This window comes from Alnus glutinosa, chromosome 10, assembly GCF_958979055.1.
Source record: "Alnus glutinosa chromosome 10, dhAlnGlut1.1, whole genome shotgun sequence".
Lineage (NCBI taxonomy): Eukaryota > Viridiplantae > Streptophyta > Magnoliopsida > Fagales > Betulaceae > Alnus > Alnus glutinosa.
Window position 1 is genome coordinate 12,872,456 of NC_084895.1, and position 14,146 is coordinate 12,886,601.

At 35.4% G+C, this 14,146-nt stretch overlaps 1 protein-coding gene across 1 annotated transcript; it reads right to left on the reverse strand.

The window, feature by feature from the left end:
* Nucleotides 1–4,008: 4,008 nt before the first annotated feature.
* Nucleotides 4,009–7,373, reverse strand: LOC133879959 (large ribosomal subunit protein eL38z/eL38y-like). Its single transcript, XM_062318792.1, has 3 exons — nucleotides 7,227–7,373; nucleotides 4,630–4,813; nucleotides 4,009–4,216 (listed from the first exon to the last, which is right to left on the reverse strand). Exons 1-3 carry the CDS (start codon nucleotides 7,227–7,229, stop codon nucleotides 4,194–4,196), a joined length of 210 nt encoding a protein of 69 aa, XP_062174776.1. The 5' UTR covers nucleotides 7,230–7,373; the 3' UTR covers nucleotides 4,009–4,193.
* Nucleotides 7,374–14,146: the final 6,773 nt, after the last annotated feature.

Consider the following 14,146-nt stretch of genomic DNA (forward strand, 5'->3'; position numbering starts at 1 on the left):
AACACATCTTGTTGAATGAAATACACTCTTACAAAAATAAATAAATAAATATTTTGCAATTACTGCTAATTTTAGGTTTTAACTTTTGTGCAATACAAGGGAAAATGATTTTTCCATAATCTATAGTAAATAAATTCAAAGATTATATAGCCTTTGTGGGATTCATTTCCTCATGGATTGCATTTCCTCTTTCAATCTGTGTTTCTCCTTGCGTTTGTGTTTGAGATTCATTTCCTCATGCATATTTTTAGAGCACTAGCAGCAGCTTTTCTAAATTACATTCTCTTCCCTAAATATAGGGAAAACTCTTAAAAAAAATCTCTTTGAATCAGATTTCCTTGTTGTTCCCTAAATTAAGGACACACCAAAAAAATCAAAAGTTATACCCTAAATCTATGGAAGAAAAAGTGGTTCCCTTAACATTATTTTAATATAAAAACTTTTTCTTTCCTCTCTCATTCTTCTAAGATTTATTTGAAACAATATTTAAATGATTTTTCTTTCCTCTCTATTTTTCTTATTATTTATTTATTTAATTTAAAGGATACTTAAATGGTATAGGGAAAGGATAAGAGAAACTATTATAAAATACATTTAAACAGAAAAGTAAAAAATGATTTATATTCCTAAATTAAAAAATAAAAATTTAAGAAAAGCCATTGTTAGTGCTTTTACTCGGTCTCTCTACCTCCTAATGTGATAAATATGTTAGTCGTTCAAATTGGTCCTTCAACAACATGATTTCCTTGCGGAGATGGGCAGCAACACATGCACGAATGGTTCTTTCAAAATCCTCCACCACTCCCGTACTCGTAGTACAAACCTTAGCTTCATCCACACTCGTTGAGGCCATAAGTTCCTTGATACGAATGGGTCATCTTTTTTTGTTTTTTATTTTTTTTCCCTTACCAATTGGAGCAGCAATTATGAGATAGATTAAGTGAGATCGACCTGATAAAATAAATTTTAGATTATCTAACCACCTACCTAAGCAGGTGGATCGTGGATCTTATACAAAGTCTCATTAGTAATTTGGGCAATAATTTGAGCAACAAATTGTTGGAGTCATCTCTACTTGTTGTTGTAAGGAAAAATAGGATTAGGATTCTCTCAAATTATCTACTCGAATTTGAGAGAATTCGGACAAATGATGGTAAGAAATCACTTATGGGACATATCTGACCGGATAAAAATTGAACTGTTCAACTACTTATTTGGTCATGTGAGTTCCATAAGTGATCTTTGTAATAGTCACATTAGTAGTAGATGGGCTGGGTTTTAGTAATAGGCTGAATGGACTTAACCCATTCCAGTTGTTAGAGTTGTTAGCTTAGGGACTGTGTGTATATAAGGCCTAGGAGTCTAATTGTAAGAATATTTGGAAAAGTATCAAGTTTACTTTGGTAAATGAAGGTTGAGCACCTCGAATAGCTCATGGAGACCGGACATCTCCAATAGTCCAATTTTAATATAAATTTCATTACATTACCGTTCTTCCATTCTTTTCATCAAATCATCATTTCTTTCTCTTTTCATTCCTCTTCCATTTACAATTTCATAAATCAAACCTGGCCTGTTTAGTAATCTCTCTCCCCTCCCCTCCCCTCCCCTCCCCTTCCCTTATGAAAAAATTGTTGTTTTGAGTGAAGGTAAAAAGTGATTGATGTGATATAAAGTAGAAAAGAATTTATATGAAAAACTAGAATATTTTTGTATTGTAGTGAATTTTTTTATTTAAATAATAATAAAAAATTGTTGATGTAATATAAAAAATAAAAATGGTTAAGAATGTTTTGAGTTGATGTATTTTAGAAAAGGTAAAAATAAGGGAAAGGGGGAGTGAAGAGGGTTACTAAACGGGGCCAGGTAGAATTTTAATAAAAGTTTTGAAACTATTACAATCTCTTACAATTATCTGTCTGAATTTTTTCAAATTCAGACAAATAATTTAAGAGGATCGTGAAAGGAAAAAAGATAATAGTAGTGCTAAAAAAAAGAACGCAGCTACCAAAGAGAGGATGTCCGCTTTGTAAGGGAAGAAAAACATTGGATAACGTGTTTTCACGATAGCCATTAGATTTCCATTTTAATTAGGTGGCTTTATCCCATTTAAAAATCGGAGGAAACAGGAGGGAGCCGCTCTCCCTTAGAATCCTGTTACTTGAACCTTATGAATTGTGTTAGATGTAACAAACTAACGGGGAACTTCAATCGTGCTTGGCTCATTCTTGTATTTGATAGATATATTTTGTTGAATAAAATAAAGGGAAAAAAAAAAAAAAAAAGTTCTGTAGTTGCACTAATTTGTAATAAGCTTCCTAGAGTTTAAAAAATGACTTACAACTTTTCGTGGTAAATAATTCCCCACATTGACTTCCCATTTAAATTCCTGACATAAATCGACAATGTGCCACATCATTTCCAATGAAAATTAAACACGTCTCTTATGATAGAAAGATACAAAATATAAATAAATAAAAAAGTAAATGTATAATAAATCACTTACACATTATGCTTGAGTTTTTGATTATTTGTAATAGATTCTTCCGTGAGTTTATCGTCCAAGTTTACTGTATACCGTTAGTGTCACGTTAGTATTTTTGCTTAAAATAATATTTTTGTTATTTTATTAAAAATTAAAATCTAAAAAATCAATTTGAAAAATAAAACCTAAAATAAAAAAAAAAAAAAAACAAACAAAAAAAACCAAAATAAAACCCACCGCTTCATTTTCTTCCTCTTGAGTCTTGAAGCATCTCTCCAATGGCGAATCGTGGTTCAGTGAGAGAAGGAGAGCATTTCTGTATTTCCTAAAGTAAACTTGTCTAAAGTTTCTGAATAGTTGTTGGCATTAGAAAAGAGAACACACGCTGACTCATCATCATCTATGGGATCTTCGGGTGTGAAACAAAAAATAATGTGGAGAGGCTTGAACCACGATCCCCCATTGGAGAGATGCTTCAAGAGGAAGAAAATGAAGCAATAGGTATTGTTTTGTTTTTTTGTTTTAGGTTTTATTTTTAAAATTGATTTTTTAGATTTTAATTTTTAATAAAATAACAAAAATATGATTTGAAGCAAAAATGTTAACGTGACTCTAACCGTGTACTAAAACTTGGACCGCAAACTCACGAAACGATCTATTGCGAATAATCAAAAACTCAGCATCCAATTTCCAAAATTAAAATGTGAGAGTAAATTCAAATCTCATGTTTACTCAAAAATTTATCATACATTTACCCTTAAAAAAAAGGTAAACAGTCCACAAGTATTCCCAATAGCCTAAGCCGATTAAAAAGCTTTGCAAATTCTGGACTTGCTGCAACTTTTTTTCATCTCCCTCAGAGTCCACCCCCTTCCTCTCTTTTCCTTTACTCCCTCTTTTCCACAACCATGATTGAAGAGAAACATTTAGCTCTCACTAGAGGAAAAGCCACACCCATCCCTAGCTCGTCGAACAAATTAATAATATTTTTCACATCTTAAACTAATTATGTAATGAGTTATTAAAATTCCTATTTGCATCTCAATTTTATATTTTTTTTTTCTAATATTTATTTTGAAAAGCACACATACCACCTCAAATTATCAATCATTGTCAAAGTCTTCCCAAACTATTAAAAATTATCGATGTTCCCTAATAACAAAACTACCCCCTTCATAATTCTTTTTTTTTTTTAAAAAAAAAAAATAGAAAAAACCTAAAAATTATATATATAGGAATGGCTCGGCTACACCCTTGCAAAACCCTCTCAACTCCCATTGACCATACCTCCAAAATTTTCTAGCACACTCAAAACCCAAATCTATGATTACACTGCTGTTGTTAAAGTCATTTGTCTTTTTCCCGGCCTTAGAGAACATCGACAATTATTAATAGTTTGGAAGAGACATGGACTCGATTGGTTAAGGGAACAATGACAATAAAGTGATAGTTTAAAAGGGGTTTGCGTACTTTTTCTTATTTTTTGAATACTAAACATAACAAAATACCCTATGCGCACAAAATTGAGAAGTTCATTCATTAAATTAAAATACTAAACACACATGTTAAGTCAACAAATTCATGCCCAAAGAAATTACAAGGTTCTCACCACCTAACAATGCAATTACCAAATTTAAGGGAGAAAACAAAAATATATATAAACTTCTCAAGGCACTAGTAAAAAAGCTTTGATAGGAACTCATTTCCTTCACAATTCCTGCACATTCAAACCTACAAATAAACAATGACATGAATTATCAAATATGACACAAAAACAAAAAGGAACAGGGGCTCAATATCAAACCTACATCAAGAAACACAAAAGCTTGCAAATGTACAAGCCACCTTGCTCTATAATAATCACATCCATGTTAAACTATAGAGTACACTATTTAGTATACTGTTATTTGCCCTTGAATCAGTACTTAAAAAAAGAAATAAAAATCAATAGCTGATTTTCATGCCATGTCATCTCAATTATACAACAGTCATATTGCAGCCTATTAAGTAGACTTACTCTAAACTATAATATGCAAGTTATAAAGCAAGACTATGTAAGACTCTTCTGACCTCACAGAGGCCAATAAACAAAGTTAACATACATTGATGAAGAAAATCAATATAGTTGAATAAATTAGTGATACCTGGAGGAAGGGATTGCTTCAACTTGTCAGCCTTCTCATTGTCAAAGACGCACAGAGTGTAAAGGTACTTGGAGCAGCGAACTTTAAACTTCACCACATCCTTGCTCCTCTTGATTTTGACAGCGCGTGCATCCTTTCTTCTTGCAGTAACAAGGAAATCCTTGATCTCGTGGATTTGCTTTGGCTGTTCATAGTATACAAACACTTGGTTAAACCAAAAAAAAAAAATCTGGCAACACCAACATGTTTCAAGCTATCAGCAGAAGCATACTGTAACCAAATAATTTGAGAAAATATATCAAGAAAATGACATTAAAAGGGTCAACAGCACAAAAAGATAAAATAAATAACTACTAGTTGATTCAGTCTAACATTTACTAAAGCAGCTCACATCAGTGAACATCTATGCAGTTACTTCTAATTTCTCCAATATTGTTATGACCCATTCTACACATCATGCAATTTGATTGATAGCAGCACTAGTTCTAATCTGTAGGGCAAAAGATACAAGCGTGAAAAGCATCAAGGTACCTGTATTAAGAGCACAGTTGATTTACCAGACTCGTAACTGTATTAACCACCAAATAGAGGTTAATATCAGACTTGAGTTTGGTAATACTCAACATACTTCTAATAGACCAAATAATTCGCTCACTCCTCTATCTTAGCACCACCACCATACACATTCCACATAAAACATCTCAACGATTATGCATAAATTATTAACCATGTTTAGTAACTGGTATTTGACCCTCCATTTGGTTACTGGAAAAACAGAGAAAGGACCACAATCAAAATGAAAAAAGAAAAAAATAACTCTTTTATATTGTTCTTGTCTCTGGTTAACAAACTCAACTTAATTTGTCTAATTAGCGCAAACACTAATTCACTCTCAGTTCACACTGGGAGGATGACAGGCAAAAACCACCAGATGACAAATAAATGGTTTGATACCAAGCTCGACTCTGGTATTACTAAATTTATCTTTCCACTTGTCAGAAAAGATTGTTGTATCTTCTAGCTTATGACCAATGATATATAAATTCCAAGATAGGGAAAAAAAAGTAGAAGACAAAAATAAAACTACAGACTACAAACTGTGGTTAAAATGGCCATTTCCCCTCCACGTGGTGGCTGAGAATCCAATTGGACAAACCACGGTGACAGTAAAATCCGATTCTAAAGCACTTTTTCCTTCTAGGGATTGATTACCAGAAGGTAGCAGTAGGCTCAGTATTCTCTCAGGAATTTTCAGGCAACCATAAAACAAAACAAATAAGAGGTGAAATCTCAAAATCTGTTGTCCTTCCACCCAATCTTTCACAGCATCGGGTGAAATCCCAATATGAACCAGATTTCCTCAACCAAGCAGGAGCAATCAAAAAAATCCAAACCACAATCATTTAACAATTAAAAAAAACCGCACATGCACGCACAAATTGCAGTGATAGCAACATAAGATTAACACTCACACCAATAATCCACAAGGGAATCACCAAGATGACAACTATAACACTAAAAAACCCAAAAACAGGTATTTGAAAGCAGTGTTCAAACTGAAGGAGAAGTTAGCAGTTAGAGTTCTCTTCGAACAAAGACATCAAATCAAGAACAGGGAATAACAATAGTGAGCGTACATATATGTATATATACATAAATACGTCAATAATAATGTGTCTACATATATTTCGAAAGAAACAAGCATTGGTACACGTTTGGGTTACAACATATCAGGGTTATATTGAAAATAACCCTAACAAAGTCCCTATAATAATACAAGAAAAATGAATAATATATTTGTTTTTTCCACTGAGAAAATTAAACAAATGAATAATTTACCTGGTTTTGATTTCCAGCTTAAATTATTTTGGTAATATTCAGTTTAGTTTTTTACTTGCCTAAAAAAGATTTTTACTTTTATCTTAGCACCAAAAGGCATAAACCCGAAACCAGTAAAATGACCATCATAGCTCCATTTGGTTTCTGATAAATAAGACATTAAAAACCAAAATACAAGAGAGAGAGAGAGAGAGAGAGAGAGAGAGAGAGAGAGAGAGAGAGAGAGAGAACTAGCATTGTTTTGACGATGATCACTTGCCCACCATTTTGGTTACTGAGAAAATTTTAAAATTTAAAATAACCAATTTTTTTTTCAAAAGAGATGCTAAAATTTCTTTATAAATTGTCATTAACAATCATTAGTTGCTGAGAAATTGTAAAAAGAAGAAAAAATTAAAAATAAAATCTCTTTTTCTGTTTCCAGGAAAAGAAAAACCTCAACACAACTTAGCAAGACCGCATAGTTAGACTGACTCAAGAAATAAGAAGAAGAATTTAAGAACCAAATCATCGCGCATCTTTTCTTTCGTTTCCCGAACATTTTGCCAATAACCAAACAGATCCCAACCCAAGGCAACAGCTTATCGAGCTTGAAACATACAAAGGCCAAATCATACCCAACAAAAAATTACAAAAACATTCAGCTAAACATCTTAAACACAGGCGGTACAAAACCTAATGCTGCGTTCGGCTTCTGAAAAAACCAAAGAAAATATAATAAAGTACAAACACCAAGAGATACAAAGAAAGAGAGGTACCATTGTCGCTTTTTCGTGCAGAAGTGTTTTGGGGCTGAAGATCAGAGTGTTCCAAGAGGCCGCAAGTGTTTTGGGACTATATATTCGTGCACTAGGATTAGAAACCCTAATTCCAAAAACAAATTCTGCTTTCCTATTTTGTCCCTCTTCTTTTAGGCAATTTCAAAGTACGTGAATGGGCTTTGGGCCCTAAAGGCCTGGGTTTTGGCAATTATTAAACTCTTCAATTGGATTGGAGAAGTGTGGATTGGTACGAGTAATGCACGATTTCTTCGCTTAATCCATCTCTTTTCATTCATCTTATATATATATCTTCGTGAGTAATGATAAGAGCCATTTTTATTTTTATTTTTATTTTTATTTTATCTTTTTAAAATTAATGTTGCTTTAAAAATTTGATAGCAACATATAATTAAATGCTAATTAATAATATAAACTACCAGTGAAATAATTAATTATATAAATATATTCGGCCATTGCTTTGCTCAAGCGAAGTGAAGAAAACTTTTTTGCAACAATTAGAGTTTGGAAAATATAAATTTAGAGAAAAGTTCTTTTGACTTATGCCTACCAGTGCATGTAAATGATTACACATAGCTCTTATTTATAGGTAGGTCAGGGACCCTCAATCTTTATTAGTTTGCTGATTTTTTCTACTCCCATCAAGGAATAAAATCAGAATAATATTAAATATATAACGATTTTCACATAAATCATTTATATGGAATAAACCATATTGAACACCATAATTACAGTTATGATGAAACCATAATTATATTTATTTATAATTATAATATACCATAATTACAATTACTAAATGATTACCATTACAGTGAAATCGTAATTGTATTTATTTTATAATGTAATAAATGTGACATAGGGACATATTTGAAATTTCTTACATTCTTTCACTTGGCCTTTATGACACATATAATTCATTATAATGTTCGTTTCTACAATATGACCATTACTTTATTTATTCAAACCATTCATGGAATCCTCCCACTCACACAAAGAATACTACAGATGAATCATGTCCGCAAAACATTTATATAATAAATCATCCCTTCCATGCATTACATATATAATATCTCCTAAATGTGTACTATATGGGCAATCAAACTTTATGAATAAACTTCTCATAAGTTATTCGGGTCCTACTTTAATTTTATTTCTACTGATAAGATAACAAATGTACACAACACTTTATAATAATAACTTGATGTTTATAGACTAATCAGAAAAAATTAAGTACAAAATGAATCAATGAGCCCTATATGCTCCACATAACTTTTGAACAGCTTTACTAGTAAACCTTTAGTCATAAGATTTGCAATCATCAATTTAGTACGGATATGCTCAATGAAAACTTCATTCCTTTTGATGTTTTCTCTCACACGAAGATACTTGATGTCGATATGCTTACTTCTACTTCAACTTTTATTATTCTTATAGAATAATATGGCAGCACGATTATCAAAGAAGATCTTGATTGGTCTTGCTATAGAATCGACAATTTTGAGACCACCAACAAAATTTCTCAACCATAGTGCATGTGTAGTAGCTTCATAGCAAGCAATAAATTCTGTCTCCATTGTAGATCTACAACTATAGTTTTCATGTTGCTTCTCCAAGATATAGCCCCTACAGCAATAAGAAATATACACCCTGAAGTAGATTTCCTACTATCTACACATCCAACAAAATTTGAATTTGAATATCCAACCATCTCCAAACGGTCAGTTTATTTATATGTCAAACTGTAGTCCTTGGTTCCTTGCAAATACCGCATGACTTTTTTTACAGTTTTCCAGTGTTCCAATCCTGGGTTGCTTTGATATCGACTCAGCATTCCAACTGTCATTGCAATGTCAGGTCTAGTGAAGACCTATGCATACAATAGACTGCCGACTGCAGATGTATATGGAATATTCTTAATCTGCTCTTGTTCTAATGCATTCCGGGGACATTGATCATTACTGAATTTATCCCCTTTAATGATAGGTGTTATAGAAGCTGAACAATTCTTTAGTCTGAATCTTCTAAAACTTTTACAATGTAGGCCTTTTGAGACAGTTTTAGTATTCTTTGTTTTCTGTCTCTATGAATCTCTATGCCAATGACATAAGAGGCTTCACCCCAATCCTTCATTTCAAAATTTTGAGAGAGGCATTGTTTAGTTTCGTGTAACAAACCTAAATCATTACTAGCAAGCAAAATATCATCTATATATAAGACTATAAAGATAACTTTACTCATACTGACCTTAAGGTATATACATTGATCAACAAAGTAATGAATAAAACCATATGAGGTAATAACCTTGTGAAATTTGATATACCATTGACAGGAGTCTTGTTTTAGCACATAAATAAATTTCTTTAATTTGCAAGCTTACTGGGTATTATCATCAAAACCTTCAAATTGTTTCATGTAAATCTTCTCTTCAAGATCACCATTTAGAAAGGCTATTTTCACATCCATTTGATGTAACTCTAGATCAAAATGAGCTACTAATGCCATGCTTATCCTAAATGCATCCTTCTTTGTTTAACAGTATCAACCCCTCCGACATGACTATTGTTGGAAGTAGATGGTTCACTGGGAACCGGAGGAACCAAATTGGTAGATGTCCCGTGAGAAGTTCCATGTTGAGTAATCCCATCAGCATTTGGCATCTCCTTTTGCCCAAGTTCTATAGGATCCTTGTTAGCAACAGCCTTGATGGGAAATGATTGCAGAGAAACTGTATCCAGATCAACTTCAACAGAAGGATTGAGGGCCAAGTCCCAGAAAGTGTGGAAGCCCCATAAGAAGCCTCAAGCCCAAGCACTATCTCTAACCCAAGCCATGAATGAAAGCTGGTGAAGATAGTTCTAGGCTAAATCCTTGTAATGGTGATGCCTCTTTTTCAGGCTACGAAGTTTTCTCTGAATTACACCTTTTTTTGGTCTTAAAGGCACAAAGTTTTTCCTCCGCATCCTGACGCGCCCCAGTTAAAGCTGACGATATGGAAGCCTTCTCAGCCTCCAAGGCAGCGCATTTCACTGTGGCAAAAATGGAGGCAACCCTCTCCCGAGCAAGCTCCTCAACAGCCTCAGCACACTTAGCTTGAGCTTCGACAAGCTGCATTTCAAGCTGCGTGGCCTTGTCCTCGGAGTCAGCTAATGCCTTAGCAAACTGGTCTGCATGGGTAGCCCAGTTCTTGAGAACATAATTCTTCATTTCCAAAACTGAAAGCTACAGATCTTGCATTAACAAGACCTCTCTTAGCCTAGCAGTCTTGATGCTCGACAAACAGCCCCACTATCTGAGAAATATTCTCAGCAAACTTCGATGGCATTACCCTACCAGAATCCGTCATAAACTTCTTCAGGATAGCACCTGATAGGACATTGAGAAGATTCTCGAGAAAACCTCATTCAGGGGATTGAGTAGGCAGACCCTTCCCCACCAATCTGAAATCCCTAAGGTGCTCTAGAGAATTCTCTAGTGTATCTGAAGAACCCTTTGACGGGCCAACACCAAATTCACCGACAGGGGGGTTCTCAGCATGGTGCTCACAGATACCTGCACTCGAGGAAGAAGGTTCCTCAGTAACAGCATCCTCAAGCCTCGGCAGTGCGTCCTCGTCCTCGTCCTTGATCAAGCTGTTAAAGTACCTCTCCAAGTCCACCTTTGACTTCTTTGAAGCAGGGTCAAGATGAGACTCGCCCAAAGGAGGATCCTTGCACTTCCCGGGGACTTGGGATTTTATGCCTGGGGGTTTGAGGCTCGACAAATTTGCAGGGGGGTTGAGGCTCAGCAATTTTGGGAGGTTGGGGCCCAGACGCTTTGTGAGGTGGATTTGCACCTGCAGTTCCCGTATAAGTCCACATAAAGGCGCTAAGGAGTTTGGGACCACATTGTCTCTGCTCCCTAGACTCCTTTGCCCCAACGGCAAGCTTCTCCTTGCCTTTGTCAAAGACAAGTTTCCCCTTGCCTTTATCCGAGACAAGATCTCATTTGCCTCTGTCAGGGATGACCTTGTCCCTAGCCGAGACACCTCTTCCAGCTAGCCAACGATTCATCCTTTTCTCGAGCTGCGGAAAGCCAAAATACTTCTCCAAATGCTCATTGGAGGCCAGAAAATTGGAATCAAGAAATTCTGAGTTATCCTCGTTCTCCGCAAAGGCCAGAATCTTTGAAAATTATAGGACTTCTAATTTACCAAGTGTGTGCAATAGTGTGTTACAAAATTTCACAATGCGAAAATTAAAGAGATAGATATTTTGTTGACGAAGTGGAAACTCAATTAAGAGAAAAACCACTTCGGGGCAGCCAAACCCAGGATATCCACTATTCAGAAGTGGATAGTGAATGTTACATAGATAGTAACATTCACATACTCGATGCAGCGATCGTATCTAGCACTCTGACATGTAACCCAATACGAATGCTTCCCAACCAAGTCACCTACTTGAAGGGGTCGTCAATGGAATCCTTTACCTTATGGCCGACCTTTAAGATAGACTTCAGTTCAGCACTGCAACAGCACTTGACAACGGCTTTAGAGAGGACGCTTTAGCACAATAACCCTTACAATGAACTCTCTAATCTACTACAAAATTTAATACCAAATTCTTACAATTAACATGCATAGGGGCCTCTGTTTATAGGCTACAAGAGGTCTAAGTCGCATTAAATATGATTTTCCCTAGGTGCGTCCGGACGGTAACTGAGGGCGTCTAGATGGACAACTTTGTAATTGGCTTTCCAAATTTGCTAAAATTCTTTCCTGAATTGAGCCCTGTCTGAACGGTATTGCCCTAGCGTCCGGACGGTTGCACTTTAGCTACATGCAAGTTCCATATCAAGGCTTGGCGCGTCCAGACCATAACAGTTGTCATTCAGACGGTTGATCTGATGCACGTAATTTCCATTTATGAAGCTTAAGCGTCTGGACCATGAAGATTGATGTCCGGACGGTTGAACTTTGAATGCACGACTTGCCTTATGAAGGATAGCGTCCAGATGGGAACAGACATTGTCCGGACGGTTGCAGTTGTCTTCCCATAACAGTGTCTAGACAGAAACCCTATTACTTGTCGAACATTGAAAGGCGTCCTGACGATATTGCCATGACGTCCGGACAGATGCACTTGAACGTTGGATTCTTCTCGAACTTTGAAGAGCGTTCGGATGATTTGCCATTACGTCTGGACGATATACAGGGACGTTAAGACGGATGCTTGGGATCCGACTTCTATGAGTTGGAATCTGCGCAGAATCTTCATTGACCACTAAAATAGTCTTCTTGCAGCTTGTGACACTGGAACGTGTCATAATAAGGCTCTTTCCACATTAGAGAAATAAACTTTGAATATCTGAAGACTCTGAAATAAACGGCATCCTTGTGAAAGCAGCAACATTACATAGAAGTGATTTTGTCCAACAGAATGCAGCCAACACAAAAACTAACAAATTCCCTCTTTGGCCATTATGGGACAAAAATCACTTGACCGGGTCAAAAATACATTCCCGGTCCAACACTAACATATACACCCCCTTTTTGTCTCAAAGGGACAAAGGTTAAACAAAGTATAGAAAGACCACAGTAATAACATACTCCCCCTTGATGTCTCAACAGGACAAAGGTAAACAGAGTATAAAATCCACAGACAAAAAACGTTCTAAAATCCTAAACATTAGGAAAATAGGGAAGAGTCTGCAAGTGCCCCAAAAGAGAGGAACAAAAATCCTCCAAGTACAAAATCCTGCTGATCCACTAAAATCAAGTAACGAAGAGAAATCCGTATAAAAAGCTGGATTTGTACTACTTTGGCTTCTAGCTCCGGAAACCGGGAACCATGGACTGAAAAACCTTCAATCGCTTGATTTTGCAAAGCCTGAAACTGGTTATCCGCAGATTGACATCCTCTAAGTAATTGGTCTGCAAGATAAAATAGGAGTTTTACCACTGAACCTCTATCTGATACAGATCTAAGGGAGATCCTACGGAAGGCTTTTCATGAGCGGGGGGAAAAAGCTCATCTTAATCCTGAGACCTTTGGACTTTGAACATCCGACTTCAACAGCAGTCAATTTTCCAAAGGATCCATCTGTCGGATATTGTGCTGGGAGCTCCTGGACGACATATTCCTGAAAAGATTCAAATTGAAATATTTTTAAAAATAACACCACAAAGAAATATTAGATCCTGTTAGTTTCAAAAAGAAAATGGTATTATGACAGCTGTCAATTGGATGCCCAAGTATTACAAAAGCAAAGATCGCAATCCAAATGACCCAGATATTTCAATATCAACCCAACACACAAACAGAATAGGATTTTCATGCACAATATCTCAAGAAAATATTCAAATCACCAAATATTCCAATATTCTAAAAAGCACAGAAACTTAAAAGAACAAAAGAAGATACATTAAATACCATGGAATGAGAAGAGATATGCAAAGAATGCCAAAAATCTCAGGAAAAATCCACAAGAAAAACACATAACATGACATGATAAATCAATAAAAATGCAGAGATGTGCGAATGGCAAAGAAAGAGATGCAAGTCTTAAACTTGTAGAGATCCCGTCCGTACGTGTTACTTAACCGTCCAAACGGTTACTGCTAGGTCAGCGTATGGCAAGACTGCGCTCATCCGAATGTAAGAATAGGTCCGTCTGGACGCTTCACACTGAAAATCTGAAACTTGAGGAAAATTTGCAGAAAAAATATTTTTTTCCTACAGTTAGCTTCAAAGCACGCATATATAATCAACTGATAAAGCAATCAAATAGCATTGCAAAAATATGCAAAGATATAAATGAGAGTTAACTATTCAATAAGCACAAATTTTCCTGCAGATAGAAATTTTAAATAGATTCCTCAACTCATGCAATGCGTGTGTGTGTGAAAGCTTTCTCAATAA